The sequence below is a fragment of the Elaeis guineensis genome, chromosome 12 (assembly GCF_000442705.2).
Source record: "Elaeis guineensis isolate ETL-2024a chromosome 12, EG11, whole genome shotgun sequence".
NCBI classification, from domain to species: domain Eukaryota; kingdom Viridiplantae; phylum Streptophyta; class Magnoliopsida; order Arecales; family Arecaceae; genus Elaeis; species Elaeis guineensis.
This window is the reverse complement of record NC_026004.2, coordinates 6364559-6379042: the sequence shown is the minus strand read 5'-3', so window position 1 is coordinate 6379042 and position 14484 is coordinate 6364559. Positions and strand designations below refer to the sequence as shown.

At 36.1% G+C, this 14484-nt stretch overlaps 1 protein-coding gene across 4 annotated transcripts; it reads right to left on the bottom strand.

Moving 5' to 3' along the window:
* Nucleotides 1–2090: 2090 nt before the first annotated feature.
* LOC105054818 (uncharacterized) lies at nt 2091–13546 on the bottom strand. Of its 4 annotated transcripts, none has more exons than XM_010936410.4 (14): nt 13183–13546; nt 11691–12405; nt 11432–11564; nt 10723–10834; nt 10419–10517; nt 10013–10309; nt 9805–9912; nt 8862–8933; nt 8681–8767; nt 7819–7890; nt 7637–7726; nt 4988–5095; nt 4538–4606; nt 2091–2321 (listed from the first exon to the last, which is right to left on the bottom strand). In XM_010936410.4, exons 1-14 carry the CDS (start codon nt 13402–13404, stop codon nt 2247–2249), a joined length of 2259 nt encoding a protein of 752 aa, XP_010934712.1. In that variant the 5' UTR covers nt 13405–13546; the 3' UTR covers nt 2091–2246. The 4 variants fall into 4 exon arrangements, with proteins under 4 accessions (XP_010934712.1, XP_073102451.1, XP_010934715.1 ...); XM_010936411.4 differs by lacking the exon at nt 2091–2321 and adding an exon at nt 3377–3675; XM_073246350.1 differs by lacking the exon at nt 4538–4606.
* Nucleotides 13547–14484: the final 938 nt, after the last annotated feature.

The window sequence follows — 14484 nt, the reverse complement described above, 5'->3', positions numbered from 1 at the left end:
TATATATATATATATATATATATATATATATATATATATTTATTTACTAAGGGAGTCGTTGGTTTGATGATTGATAAAAATGCAGCATTTTTTTTTATCCTCACTTTTAATACATACTTTTTATCAGTATATACTATATAGCTATATGATACACGTTAAGCAAATTAATCATCAAGTCAATATACACATTTAAATAAATTAATATATATTTTTAGAATATAAAATTCATCAATATATAGTATACAACCAAATGATATACACTTAGCAAATTAATCATCTAGCAACCCAATATATACCTCCAAGCAAATTATTATATTTTTTAGAATATCACATTCGTCGGTGCACACTACATTCCTCGATGAAATACACTCGACTTTCTGATATATATTGCAACTTTCTTTGATATACGCATAATAATAATTCAATACACATTTCTACATAAAAACTATGTTATGAAAATTATGTACGAATTTATCTAGAGATATGTATTGGATCATTATGGTATATCAAAAAAATATGCAATATATCTTAGAACGTCGAAGAGTGTATATCATCATATCATACAATATGTATTGGTGAACATGATATTCTAAAAATTATATCAATTTATTTAAAAATATATATTGAATTGTTAGATGATTAATTTATTAAATACGAATCACCGAACTATGTACTATATATTGATGAACTCTATATTTTAAAGATTATCTATCGATTTATTTTGATATGTGTATTGACTTGTTTAATGATTAATTTACTTGATACATGTTACTTGACCATGTAATATGTATCAATGAAAAGCATATTATGAAAATGAGGAAGAATGAGAATGCTACACTTTTTATTTTTGATTATGAGACTAATAACTCTATTAGTAAGAATTTATGACTTTTAAATTTTTTTTTTTTTTAAAGATTGATATTAAAAAAGCATAGCAAAAGGCGAAATTCATCTCACATTTTCTTCTCTGGTACCTGCCCCATGTGACTTTTGTTTGGATGTCACACCTAAGACAATGCCATGTTGCCGAAAAGTATGACTTTTGTTTGGATGTCACACCCAAGACAATGCCATGTTGCAGAAAAGTATGCTTAGCAGAAGGACCACCTTTCTTCTCAAAGCGAAATTGATGCTTACTACTCTTCCAAGAGATATGAATTTCAATTTAAAAAACAATGGAAAAAAAAAAAAGGGGGATGAACACCAGCTTTAGTCATGCTTCAAGCATGCCCGGTAACACGCACTCAAGTTAGCTTTCATTTCATACATCTGCAGCACCAGGTGCTTAGATCTTACGAAGAAGAGATGTTTTGGCCACACTTAAACAATCTAATTATTTAAACAGAAAAAAAAGGGCTTAGCCCCGCAAACCGCGGAATCACGGGAACAACCTCAGTTTGTGAAGTGCGCATAATATGTACCATATTGTCGTAATCCCCCTAGACAACCATAAACAATGTTGACTGAAAATTTCCAGTCTAGTGCAAAAATATCACGGTTGCACTCAGATAATGAGTTTAGGACGACACATTTTGCATTTAGGGAATCTGACCTTAGTTAAGCATGGGGTGCAGAACAGGTGATAACAAATTTCACCATGTTTCCCGCTGCAACGAAAAACCAACCAACCACATCACCTCCATCAGATGAACCAGAAACAAAGATCTCCGAATTAAAAGTTCTGACTTCTGCTTCCCACGTTACACACGGCTCTATTCTTAAGAAAGAACTCGTCCAACAGAATCTGTTAGTTGAATGTATACTTTTGTTTTCTATGCTTCAAATCTATCCATTATGTAATCCCATAATAAAAAAAGTGATCATTTAAATTGGTATTTGGTAGGCTGACAGGAAAAAATTACAGATTGGAAGGGAAGACGTGCTCTTTCATAAGACATCTCCCAAGAAGATATGCCTTACCTGCTCCAAGAAACCTATGACTAAAGCTTTACACGTCTAAGAACAACCTCAAATGTGATAACTGGTCAAGCTCCAACCGGAATACTTTTTCCTAAACAGAGGAAGGACGGATAACAAAAATCTAAAAAAAATTGACAAGAAGAATGAGAACAATAAAAAAGCAGTAAAAATTAGATGAAAAGGAAGGATGCTAATCTAAATTTCCAACTCTGAAATCTCACCCCATTGTGCATGTGGTAGAAAATTCCCTTGAAATTTATAACCACCAAATACAGTAATCAACAAGAATATACAGGAGGACAATTGTGAAGAACAACTAATGCTGATCAACCCACCCTATTTGTACACGTTAATATTGCAGCCTTCAACTGTTCTTTGTCCAAAGATGATTGAACAACAACCTGCAAAAACATCATGAATCATATTTATTTCTTCAATGTCACAAATAAATAAAGAACCCGCAAAAATATCAAGAGTCGTTTATTTCTTCAATGTCACAAATAAATAAAAGCTAAACCTATGCTTTAAAACAGAAGTCCAGATTCTGCATTTCTTTTAGATTTGGTTAAGAAATCAGAAATAAGAACAGATTTTACACGCGGGATCTCAACGAATGATGGTAAGGTCGGCTTCCGTGAAATTAATGCCACCTGCCAAAAGTTGCGAGACATTGTCCATGAAGGAAATATGGACACATTGGGGAAAAATCAAACTTTTCCACCGGGAACTAAGTTGTATTATTTTGGATCTGATTTACGTCCAACATATGGCAAGAATAATGTGTGCTTTCCCGGAAGAATGAGAACTTCTAAAGAAATTTCCTCACTCATGTGGTAGTTTTGCCGTCTCATGGTTAAGAATGTCTCATTTGTACATGACGTAATCAGAACATGCAATTCTGAGAGAACCCAAAAAAAAAAGAGGCAAATAGCAATACAAGGAACATCTCTGAGAAACAATGTGAAATACATTTACAAAGCACTAACCAAAGTGGCTCTCTGCAATCTTCGTTGAAACTTTCAACTTCAATTTTAATGGAAGTTCAAATTTTGACATTGAATATTACTATATTTTAAAAGGTTATTGATCTAACAGTTGGAAAAATTTTCAGGGTAGCTATGTTCTCACATCACTCGCTAATCAAGCCAGTAGAAATATTTCCGACATTCTTGAAAGTAAGAAAATCCTTTACTTGATTTAACAGGAGGGCTAATAGAATAACTTACTGTTAATCTGCTTCATTATTAATGAAAAAGGTAATATTTAGAATGCACAGTGGTAGCAGGCTCTTTGACTTGGAGAAGTTGACAAGCACATTTGGATTGGAACAACAAAATATATGAAATAAGTATTTCTATGCTCACTAGCTTAGGGAGATACCGTTCATAGGGATAGTTCACGGCAGTGCAAATTTATGGTTTGAGTTTGGAGAATGGTCTATGGAGCAGGCGGAAAGTGGCTTGATGCATATTCAGCATCAGAAATTTATCTTACTTACAAATCATTAGCTCATCAAGATTCATGACAATCTTCACAATAACCAAGGCAGAGAAGAAAAAAGGGCACCTTAGACAGGATATGTGTGGTATGTGTTTCCTGGGGCGCCAATACAAGTTTATCCATTGATCACTTCGTTAAATTTATACATTTATTCAAATACTATGAATTAAAGCAGCAACAGAGTGTCTAGTTTGTTTTAATTAATTCTACTTGGTAAACTTCTTTGAAACACAACTTGGTAATTCCCTGGTTCACCTGTCCAAGCCAAAAATAACACCTTTCATGAAGCATCATTCAAACTCTTTATGATGCATAATGAATTGACTGATTTATGGCAAACAAATAAGATGGAAGCCAACTATTAATGGTGCTGTGGGGGAGGGGGGGAGAGGGTGTGCGGGAGCGGGAGGGGGGAATGAAAGTAGGTATACTTCTGAACCAAATGCAAATCCAGAGTATTCAACATTAGTTTTCGTCTATTTAATTCTCTTTCTTTCAGTTTTTCTGTCACTGACAAGAGTTGGAGTTGAAGAGCAATTATTGGAAGATAAAGAGATTAAGGGCACATCATACTGAAAGTAACATTGTAATTTTAGGATTAGAATGCATAAATAACAAAAAAAAAAATCTTACAGTTAAGGAGAACTAAATTGAAATAGGTGTGAGAAAGAACTTGCATAGCATTACAAACTCCAATTTATACAACAACAAATACTACAAAGTTGAGACACCAAAGAAAGTTACATCTAGCTTTCAAAGTAAGCAGATCAGCACATGGTTGTCATGCTTTTCCATAATGGGTTATAGATTGAAATTTTGTGATTGAATTAGGTTGAACCAATTAGGTTTTTATTTATTTATTTTTTTTGTTCCAAATGTTGAAAAGGTTCATTATCATTGCTTTTCAGTTTTCAAAAAATTGATATTGCAGTAAAATATTGGATGTAAATCCATTATAAAAAGTGAACTACCTAGTTTCGATAGTTCCAGAGAAAAATATTGCACTTCTCATTTAAATTAATTACATTTTTAAAGTGCAATTCATTGTAATAGTTTTACATTGTTTGTAAAATTTCTATAGTAATGTACATCCAAGCATTAAGAACTAACTTCATACCTCTTGGACTTTGTTTTCATAACGAGCAAGTAATTTATACTTATCATCAAATGTAGAAGCCATATAAACCTGAAAAACATAAAATTTCACATGCAAAAATCAGAATATATATCATAGAAAAATGAAGAAGGTAACGAGGGACAATAGTAAATAGAAAACCTGATGGCCAAAGGATGGAAAAGACCAGGACTTTTTAGTAATGATATTTACAGAAACTCAAACTATTCAATCGATCAACACCTCATGACACGGCTTTGTCAGGCTTTAATAGAATGCCAGCAGAATAAACTATGTATGTGCATATATGGATGCATGCATTTTTGTAGGCATGCACATGCATACACTTGCCTGCACACACACACACACACACACACATGCACCCACACACGCGCGCGCGCACACAGAGAGAGAGAGAGAGAGAGAGATTCTGCTTTTTTTCCCCCATCACACCTGAAAGGTTGGAGCCAAACCAGGGCTTAAAAAGAAACGTCCTTTGGAAACACTACTGACTCCATCAATCTTCTGCAATTCTTTAATAAGTGACTCCACATCAGCCCACTGCTTGCAAAAGTTCAAAAAAATATGATTACGGAATGTATCATGACTGCTCAAAGCATACACTGAATAATTATGGATGGGTGACACACAAGCAATGGTACAAGGCACAAGCACCAGGAACCCTTCTTTTCCTAAGTTCAACTAGCTCTCTTTATTTTAACTACTCTCAAATTTTAATTGATAAGCATGCTGCATCTGAAACATATAATACTGCATCATTAGAAACTAATACACATAAAAAGAACAGAACATTTAGATGCATGCAGGCCTTTCTCCAGAATTTAGGAGGCAATTATCGATTCAAGTGGTTGATGCAACACATCAGTGTGTTACATGCCAAACACATGTTGAATATCTATTAGGATCATTATTGTGGGCAACTCAGTCATAAATAATCAAATTATATCAAATAATATTGTCAAGGATAACCCTGCACACAATAACAATGCATGTATGCTGACAACATAAGACCTACTTGGATGAAATTAGTGAAGCAACATATGACTTACCATCCCTGATAATGAATCTATGTGCCAACATAACCTTATCAATTTTGTGGAACTATCTCAGAATTTTTGCTTCATAACCATAACCAAGATGATTATCACATTATGTCAGATTAGATTTAGAGAATTCTAGTTCTGATATTATTCATTCTATATACATGGCCTGTAATGTATATGTGATTCTGAGTTCCCTCTCAACACTAAATCAGGACTCGCTCTTTTCTTCCCTCCAGACCCTGTTCGATTTGCTGCATCTAGCTTTAGTGCAAATGGGTAGTTTATTTATACATATTTTGGACCATGAGAAAGATTGTTGTCTTCTCTCTTCCTTTCTTTGACCCTTTCTTCCTTCATGAGAGCCGCATCTTCCGACTAGATTCTATACTTTCATGCTCTAGCCTTATCTGACCTCCTCATTTATAGCTTCTCTGGATGAATCATATGAGACTCTAGTTAATTTGCATCTCGATCACAAGCCAAAGAACTGCATGGCTTCCATGCACCAGCTAGGGGCTCCTTGTCCAGTCTTAACAAATTTGCAGACACTCAAAGATGATTGTCCATGAATCAACAAGATTATGATATTGGTTCAGAATCCCAGAAAGATACTACATTTTTGTCCAGAGTCCGGGATGTGGAAATAGATGCATGCATCCCATAAAACATATTAATGACCTAATAACACAAACAAATTAATAATATTGAAAATCTACCGACACTAAATTAAAATTATTTCACAGTGCAAAATTCGCATGCAAGGATTGCCTAATATACAAAGGTCATACAGAGAGACCAGAATAATAGTCACCATTAAGAATCTTTACCAAAACCAACAAGACTAATCTCAATTATCTGGGGTTCATAAGTATGAATTCTTTCGTATCCATGATTGCCAATGGTTACTAATATTGTCACTATCAGCTTATCAAAATCCTGCCTCACAACTTTCATATGCGTTGTCTTATGTCTTCCCCCTCTTCACTAGCCTTTCAACCAAGAATTCAAGTTGCTTGGTCCATTGAACGGAACATAATTGATCAGATGGAGAGATATTCATGACTTGGTGAAATTGCAGATGAAGCTAAAATTTTAACTGTTAGGCATAATGTTGTAGAGGTGTCAAACCATCATAGTTGCTTGTAGTGGGATCATCAAGAAGCATCATAGAGTAGCTAAAAACTGTTATCTGTAAAGTAGGATGAAGTCGAAGCCACATTCAAATAATCATCAGTAAATAACTTACTGACCATGAACCAGATGATACTTCTATTCTCTTAGAAAATTATTGAAGATGCAAGTTATCAAGTAAATTTCCACTGAGTTATATATATCTATTCTCTTAGAAAATTATTGAAGATGCAAGTTATCAAGTAAATTTCCACTGAGTTATATACATTTGGCACAAAAATTCCCAAAAACTGATTAATGACTTGCATAGCAAAAGCTTTCATTGCACTCCATTCAGATCTATTTGTTCTCATTGGATGTATATATACTTGCAAAAGCTCCCAGCTAATGGTTAGATGACTTACACAGCAAAAGCACTAACAATCTTGAAAAAATGACTGACTCACTTATTCAAAAAATTCGGACAGGTTCTCAGGATAAGCTTAAACTCCCCAAGACAACTTCAAAAACTGAAAAGATTCACATGAAGCACTCATTGCAGTAGTACGTTAATAATCATTTACTTAATCCTTTTGCAACTTAATCATCATCAACAGCAGTACATGCAGAGAACAGTATCACAACAGAAAATTAGTTTACATGGTTTTTACACTGCTATGTCAGTCAATTGCTTGATTACAATTCAAAAAATGAAAACCTGAATTCTTGGTCCGAGACTAATATTGTTTTAGCTCTGAGTCTCTGAAGGATTCATAATGCAAGCTCAAATATTTCAGCTAGGAAACCAGAACTATCTTACCAAATTACCCATGGTAGAAGAAACTTAATTCTGCAGCTACTAAATCCAGAACCAATGCAAGCCATTAAGGTAATGACAAAAGAAAAAAATTGTTAACAAAAGTAAGACCTCAATATCTGCTTGCGCTGCTTCGAGATTCCCACCCACAGATGTACGCTCACCAACAACAGATTCTAAGGCCTCCATTAATGGATTTGGCTGCAAGAAACCACATAGCCAGAAGTTTAAGCCCTGTAAATAATTGGTTTTACACTACACAGAACAGAAAGGAGATGAAATGCACCAAATACCGTTATTTCTTTAAGAGATAAGGTGATGCGTTCAAGACCATAATCCAGTTGATGAACTTTTGCCTTTACAATCTGAAACAAGAAGCACTGGTTTTAGAATTTCTAAAAGATGTATCATGCAATAAGAATGATAAAACCAAACAAAAATGTAACCAATGTGCTCTCCTACCAAACATAACAAATGCATGATTTCCATTAATTATAGGTAAAAGAAATTTGTGTTTATGGCATACTCCTATGGAGCACCATATATCAACAGTAAGTGCAAATCCTTATACAAGTCCGCACAGACTCTAATAAGGGCATTAACTTAAGCAAAAAAAACAAGGAAGATTAACCTCCTACTTTGTACATTTTAAATTATACAAAAACCTACCTATTCTCATTGCTTAAGGAAAAAAATGGCAAAAAACAGAATCATAAATGGTTCATAAGCATGTTTAAAAGTATTGATTCATTATGCAATATTTTTGAGATATAGCCATCAAGAGGTTCAGCAAAGATGTGGTGGCTCGCTTCAGGTGATTTTGCATGTATTGGATATCACCTTCATTTTCTACCATGATCACTTAGGTTGTATATTTCTTGGCTTCCCTGGAGTTAGAAAAATCTCATGGTAAAGAAACAAAAATGTTGACCAAAGATCTGATCATCTGACTTCTATGTTCAAATCAAGTTAAATACATACCTCACTTTTCAATAAGCCTGTCCAATCACATAGTTTTTTTTCTGACTTCCATGTCAATTAAGTGATTAAGAAGCATAGTGGAGTAGCTTTGTATGGTGGTCAGTGGCCAAGGATGAACAGATTGTTCCCACATATTACAAGGAAGGAAAGTAATGAAATAATTACTACCCATACCTGCCCAATTTTATAAAATGATGATGGGTCCAGAGTCGCATCCCATGACACCTCTGACTGGTGGATTAATGCAGGTACCCCTTCGACCTTTCAAACAATGATCAGTTTTTATAAATATCCTAGCAGAAACCTTTAAAATATGGTCAAAAAATAACTCAGAAAAAAAAATATACATATATACCTCAACAAATATGCCAAAGAAAGTTATTTTCTTAATGCGGCATTTTACGACATCACCAATACTAAGTCTAGCCTGCATGAAACCCAACATAAAATAACCAACTTATACGGTTGCTGTGCTGAAAGCTGAAAGCAGCTTGAAGAATATGACCATAATTATTCCACAAAAAAAAAAAAAGGGGATCTCAATACAACTAAGTTCATGATTCCAAATAAGAAGGCATAAACACTTCATGAAAATCCATCTGAGATGAAATACACGCTTCATGTAATTACACCTAGAAAATTAATAGCCTCCCTAGAGTATTCACAAGGATAAGGAAATCAGTTGAACATCTATATCACATGCATGACAGTCATAAGCAAAAATTGGAATCCAAAATTAAATCATGAGCGGAATAAATAACAATTTTGACTGCAAAGTTAAGAATTATCTCTTACAAAGTTAGATTAATATATCCTTCTAAGACTTGTTAGCAGAGCCCATCGATTAGGCTCTGCTAAAAATTTGTAAGTTCATCATTACTTATAATAGATGAGTAAAAGATCCTGGTAAACTCATTTTTTAAACAAGTTATGACTTGTTCAAGCGTTATTCAAACTTAGAACAGTCTCTTTCTGGGCTTTCGAATTGCAAGTAAAACAATGTTTGCAGCAAACAGGATCAACATCATATGAGCTAAGCTGTCAAGATATAAGCTGTCCAAAAATACAAACACCAGCTGGAGACCAAGTCTAAAAAAACTAAATGAATCTTCAAGTGAGTGAGGCAAATTTTCACTGAACTTGGCTCATTGATACTCTATAATTCAATAAAACTATACCAATGCTGGACATGTCCACTGTATATAACAAGATGACAACCGAGGCAGCCCAACCTACTGAAGCCTCAATGCAAAATGATTAAAAAATTGTTATGCTCCATGTATTATGTTGCAACATACCATGACACTTCTCTTTTTCTCAACCAACTCTTCCTTTTCTTTTGGCTTTCCAGAAAACATTATCTTTCTAGAATTTCTGTCAACCAGTATCACAGATACTCTAATTCTCTGGAAAGAAGAAGAAGAAGATATAAAGTCAGTACAACAGAAAGACCAACACAGCACAGAACAAGAGTGTAAAAATTTGAATAATAAGCAAGCTTCAAACCTGACCAATAAAGGATGACAAGAACTTGGTCTTCTCTTGGTCATATGCCTCAAGAAGAGATTCAAATTTTATATTTGGTGGCAACACTTCATCCTTCTGGCTAATCTCTTGACTTCTACTAGACTCCAGTCCAGGATTCTTAACATTCACACCATTAGTCCCCAGAATGCTCAAATGCTGCCTGTATAAAGAGGGATCCAGACCTTTTTTCCTTAACCATGATTCAAAGGCTAAAAACTTCCATTTGGCACTAAGATTTCGATATGGTAAGAAACCCATCAAAGATCCAAATGACACCTGAAAGGAATGAGAGTTTTTTTTTTTATAATAAGAATACCATTGTGAGAAAAGACTATTAACTTCAGAAGCAAAATAAAGACGTACAGTTCCAAGACAAGTAACTCACAACAAAACCCTTGTTACTACAACTAATCAGTTCTACTTCAACTTTTTCCCCAGTTTGGAGCAAGTCTTGTGCCTTCTTCCAGTCACCAATTTCAATTCCCTGCAATTTCATAACTCCCTCAAAATCAATTTGTAGGTTCAACGGGAAGTTAATTGGAAGGAATGAATCTTTAATCACCTTAGAAGATCCACATCCTCATTAGGCAAACTAGCCTTTCTTGTTCTATCATAGTTAAAGCTATACAATGATTTTTTTTTTTTTGCAAAAAGAAAAAGTTCAAGAAAATCAAGCAATGCATCTTTACCTCTTGCTCGGCTGATATAACATGCCCAGTGTCATAATCATGCTCCCCATAATTGAAAACAACTTTCTCCAGTGTAGCTGGATGTGATGCTTCTTTAACAGATGAATCCATCCTACAATTTTACAACTTCATTAATGAGGAGGAATTTGAAAGGAACTCACATGGCTATATAGAAGGCAATTTTTCTTATGCAAAAGAAAAGGGCAGTTTTTTAAAGTGGTGGAGCACATGAAATAACTGCTGAAATACAAATGTATATCATCACTCATGCATACTGAACTCTTGACACATGCATATATGTATATACTTAGAACCAATGATATAAAGAAAAGTTCATTTTCTCAGTGAAGTTTGGATTTGCTTGCAATCTTGTACAGAATGTTAGCATAGAGAAAGATCCTGTGGTCCATTCTGGCTTTGTTTAGTAAAAGATGAGTCATTGTCCAGAATAGACCACTACAAAGAAGCACATATTTTGTGCAAACAAGTCCACGAACATTTCTAGGTATATTAAAGATGTCACACACACCAGCCAACCATGGAATCAAGTAAAAATACTAGATGCCAAAAATTTCCAGACTGTGTATCATCAGTTAAGAAATATGTGACATTTATAAATACTCATAATTACAATCCAAAAGGAGAATATAGAAGTCTGGCATTCGCGAAATATTAAAGCTGTAAAGCACAGAAGAAATAGTGAATATACCTCTGAGGTTTTCCTAGCAGGGTAGCTTGCTTGGAGGTATCATCACTAGACTCCACTGAGTTATGATTCAAAGCTGTTGTGGAAGCCTCAACATCATGAGTCTCGGTACCATTTTGCTTAGGCGGCTGTAACCCTTAAAAAAGAAGTACAATATTAGCATTCAAACTCTACATTATAATATATTACCGGGTAATTTAGTGCATTATCCATATCAAAATACCAGCTAGTGAAGCTGATCTGGGGAAACAAATAGTATTACCATCTAAAGGTTCAATGCCATCATTCTCCACAGCCATAATGCCAATAGTTGAAGATATGTCAAAATTATTCTGTTGACAACCTTCTGAGGTTTCTACATCTTTAGTCATTGTCATGTTATCATAGGGTATCTTATCTGGTTTCAAGAGCTTCACATCATTATCTGGAGCCCTTATCTCACTAGAATGTGACTGAATGGAACCATCGGAAGGAGCATTCTCTTGATCACTGTTCAAAGGTGTTTTCAAGACCTCAGGCTTCTTTAGAAGGGTTACATTACTAGAATATTCACTCAAACCTTTCTTCATTTTCAAGAACAGATTTGGTTTAATTTTCAGCTTTGAATCGATTTCAGCGTCATCATCTTGAAAAACAGTAGGCTTCCGCAAGGCAATATTTGAACTCTTCTGGACACTGTCACCTGAAAAATGATTTGGCTGCTTCTCAGTTACTGCAGGCTTTTCATCTGGCCTTGTGGCTTTGATTACCTTGTTCATGAGTGGGCGTGACAGGTTCAACATTCCATCCTGTGGCATGTTATTGGCCCCCTTCTGGCTTAAGAGATATGTTCTATTTGGTGAGCCAGAAGGCTGTCCTTCCACAGTCATATCCGATGGAACATTAATCATGTAATCATCTAGTTTACCTTTATTCTTTTTAAATGACTTCTCAACATCAAGATACGAGACACCTGGGTTTGCCTTTCTCGCCATTATCTGCAGCAGGAAGCTCGAACATTAGATATATTGGAATAAATAACAAAACAAAAGAACTAAGTAATATACCGTAGAAAGCATGATCTTTTAACACTTAATTAGTACAACAGTCAACTCACTTGATGTAAACTCACAACACCCATATTGTTCAGTCGGATTGTCTAGGTTAGGAATAATTTTACACAATGCTCTATTGATTATATTAGGCAATTTTTTCATCTGAACTAAAGGATGTTTGAAGATTTGGATCCATGATTTACTAATGGGTTTGCTATATCCACTCAAATTTATGTTTAAACTCCAAGCGACCTACAAGGTAATATTTTTCTTTTCATGACAAGCAGTAAACTAATAAATCTAAAGAAAATAAACGCAAAAAAAGGCGACCCCTAACAAAATAAAATAAACAAATGCCAAATGACTCCAAATTCTTCAAAAAGAAATTCTTCATTCCAGCATATGTTAAAATACAACATAGAACACTGCCCTAAAACATCTTGATATTTATAAAGCAGATAATTCTTGTTTTATTCTGCATAGCATCCAGTCCAAATTTACAGCTCTGCATAACAGAACAGAATGCACGCAAAATTTAAAAAGCACAGAGGAAGAAAAAAAAATAAAGGACCGCCAAACTTCCATATATATGTAACAACCGGAATTCTTTGAAGTATATTATCGCCTCTGAGATGATTAAATGACAAACGAAGACTGCTAGTCTCCCAATTCGGGTACCGATCCAATGTATATGATCAGAAGTCAAGGGTTGGGGCGCACCTTGGCTAGGGTTAGCTTGGGATCCTCGCCGAGGAGCCGTCCAAACTTGAGCTCCATCTGGTCCCACTTGTCTAGCTCCGGGCCGTCGCCTCCTCGAGACGCGCGAACCACCGGGTAGAAGCCGGACCGGCCATGATGGGGAAGGGAGCGGCGCTTGCTCCCAGGAGAAGGGAAGCGGAGGAGGGAGCGGCCGCCGACGCTGCAGCCGGCGAGGCCTTCCATCCTGAGAGCGGGTTTCTTGAAACGCCGGTGACCGGGGACCAACTAATGCTCATGTGACGGAGAGCAGGGGGTGATGTGAAAAGGGCGGTTAGAAAGAACGAAGGGTGTTCCAAGGGTGTTCGGCGACGTGAATGGGATAGAGTTGGGTTCTTATCGCCAATGGCCAACGGGCCGATGGGTCCGCTCTTTCTGAGAGAACTCACCACCCCGGTGAGGTTATCCGCAATGTCTGTCACCCACCAGCCAAGGCTCGGAGATTCAGATATCATGAAAGTCGAGGAATGGAGACACAGGAATTCAGCGCCCCAGTGATCGGATCGGCAGCATGAGAAACTACCCAATCTATTGCACTGTTAGTCTCTTTATATATGGCTCCCCGTCTTGGGTTTATCTGGTGAGTCAAACAGAGGTACAACCGCCAAGGCCTTCCCAAAGAATCGGGCTACAAAAGCATTGTTCCACTTCCCATCACATTGAACGCAAGGGTCACATGCCGTCTAGTTCTGTAAGGCTGAACTGTCCATAGTGGAGGAGGAATCGGTAAAATCTAGGGATCATCGAATACGTTGATAGGCCTGTCATCACCAATTATCCATCTAGTTTTAGAGGCCAAAATAGGAGCTATTGGATATAAAATAATCTCAGTCGAAATTCGTAAGAAACCGATCCTCTCAGGACTCTTTCGACTTCCGACTTTGTGTAACGTCTTTCTGAACCTCTCCGGCCGTCCGAGCTTCCATAATACCATCCGGACTCCTTCAGCGGACGGCCTTCCACAGTATCCTCCAGATTCCTCTAACAGACGAATTCCTATCATGCCATCTGGACTTCTCCAATAATGAGCTCCTCCATTCATCAACCGAACTGCTCCAAACGCTCTCTGAGCTTCACTTTCAGCCGATTCTCTACAGTGATCGACTACTCTCCGAATCTCTTCCAGACTTCTCCCAGCCACGATCGACTTTACTCCGAACTTCTTCCGGACTTCGTCAATGACCGAGCTTCTTCAACAGCAGGATTTTTACAGTAACCAGACTCCATTCAAGTTTCTACGGTGGTCGACCGTCTTCCGAATTTCAT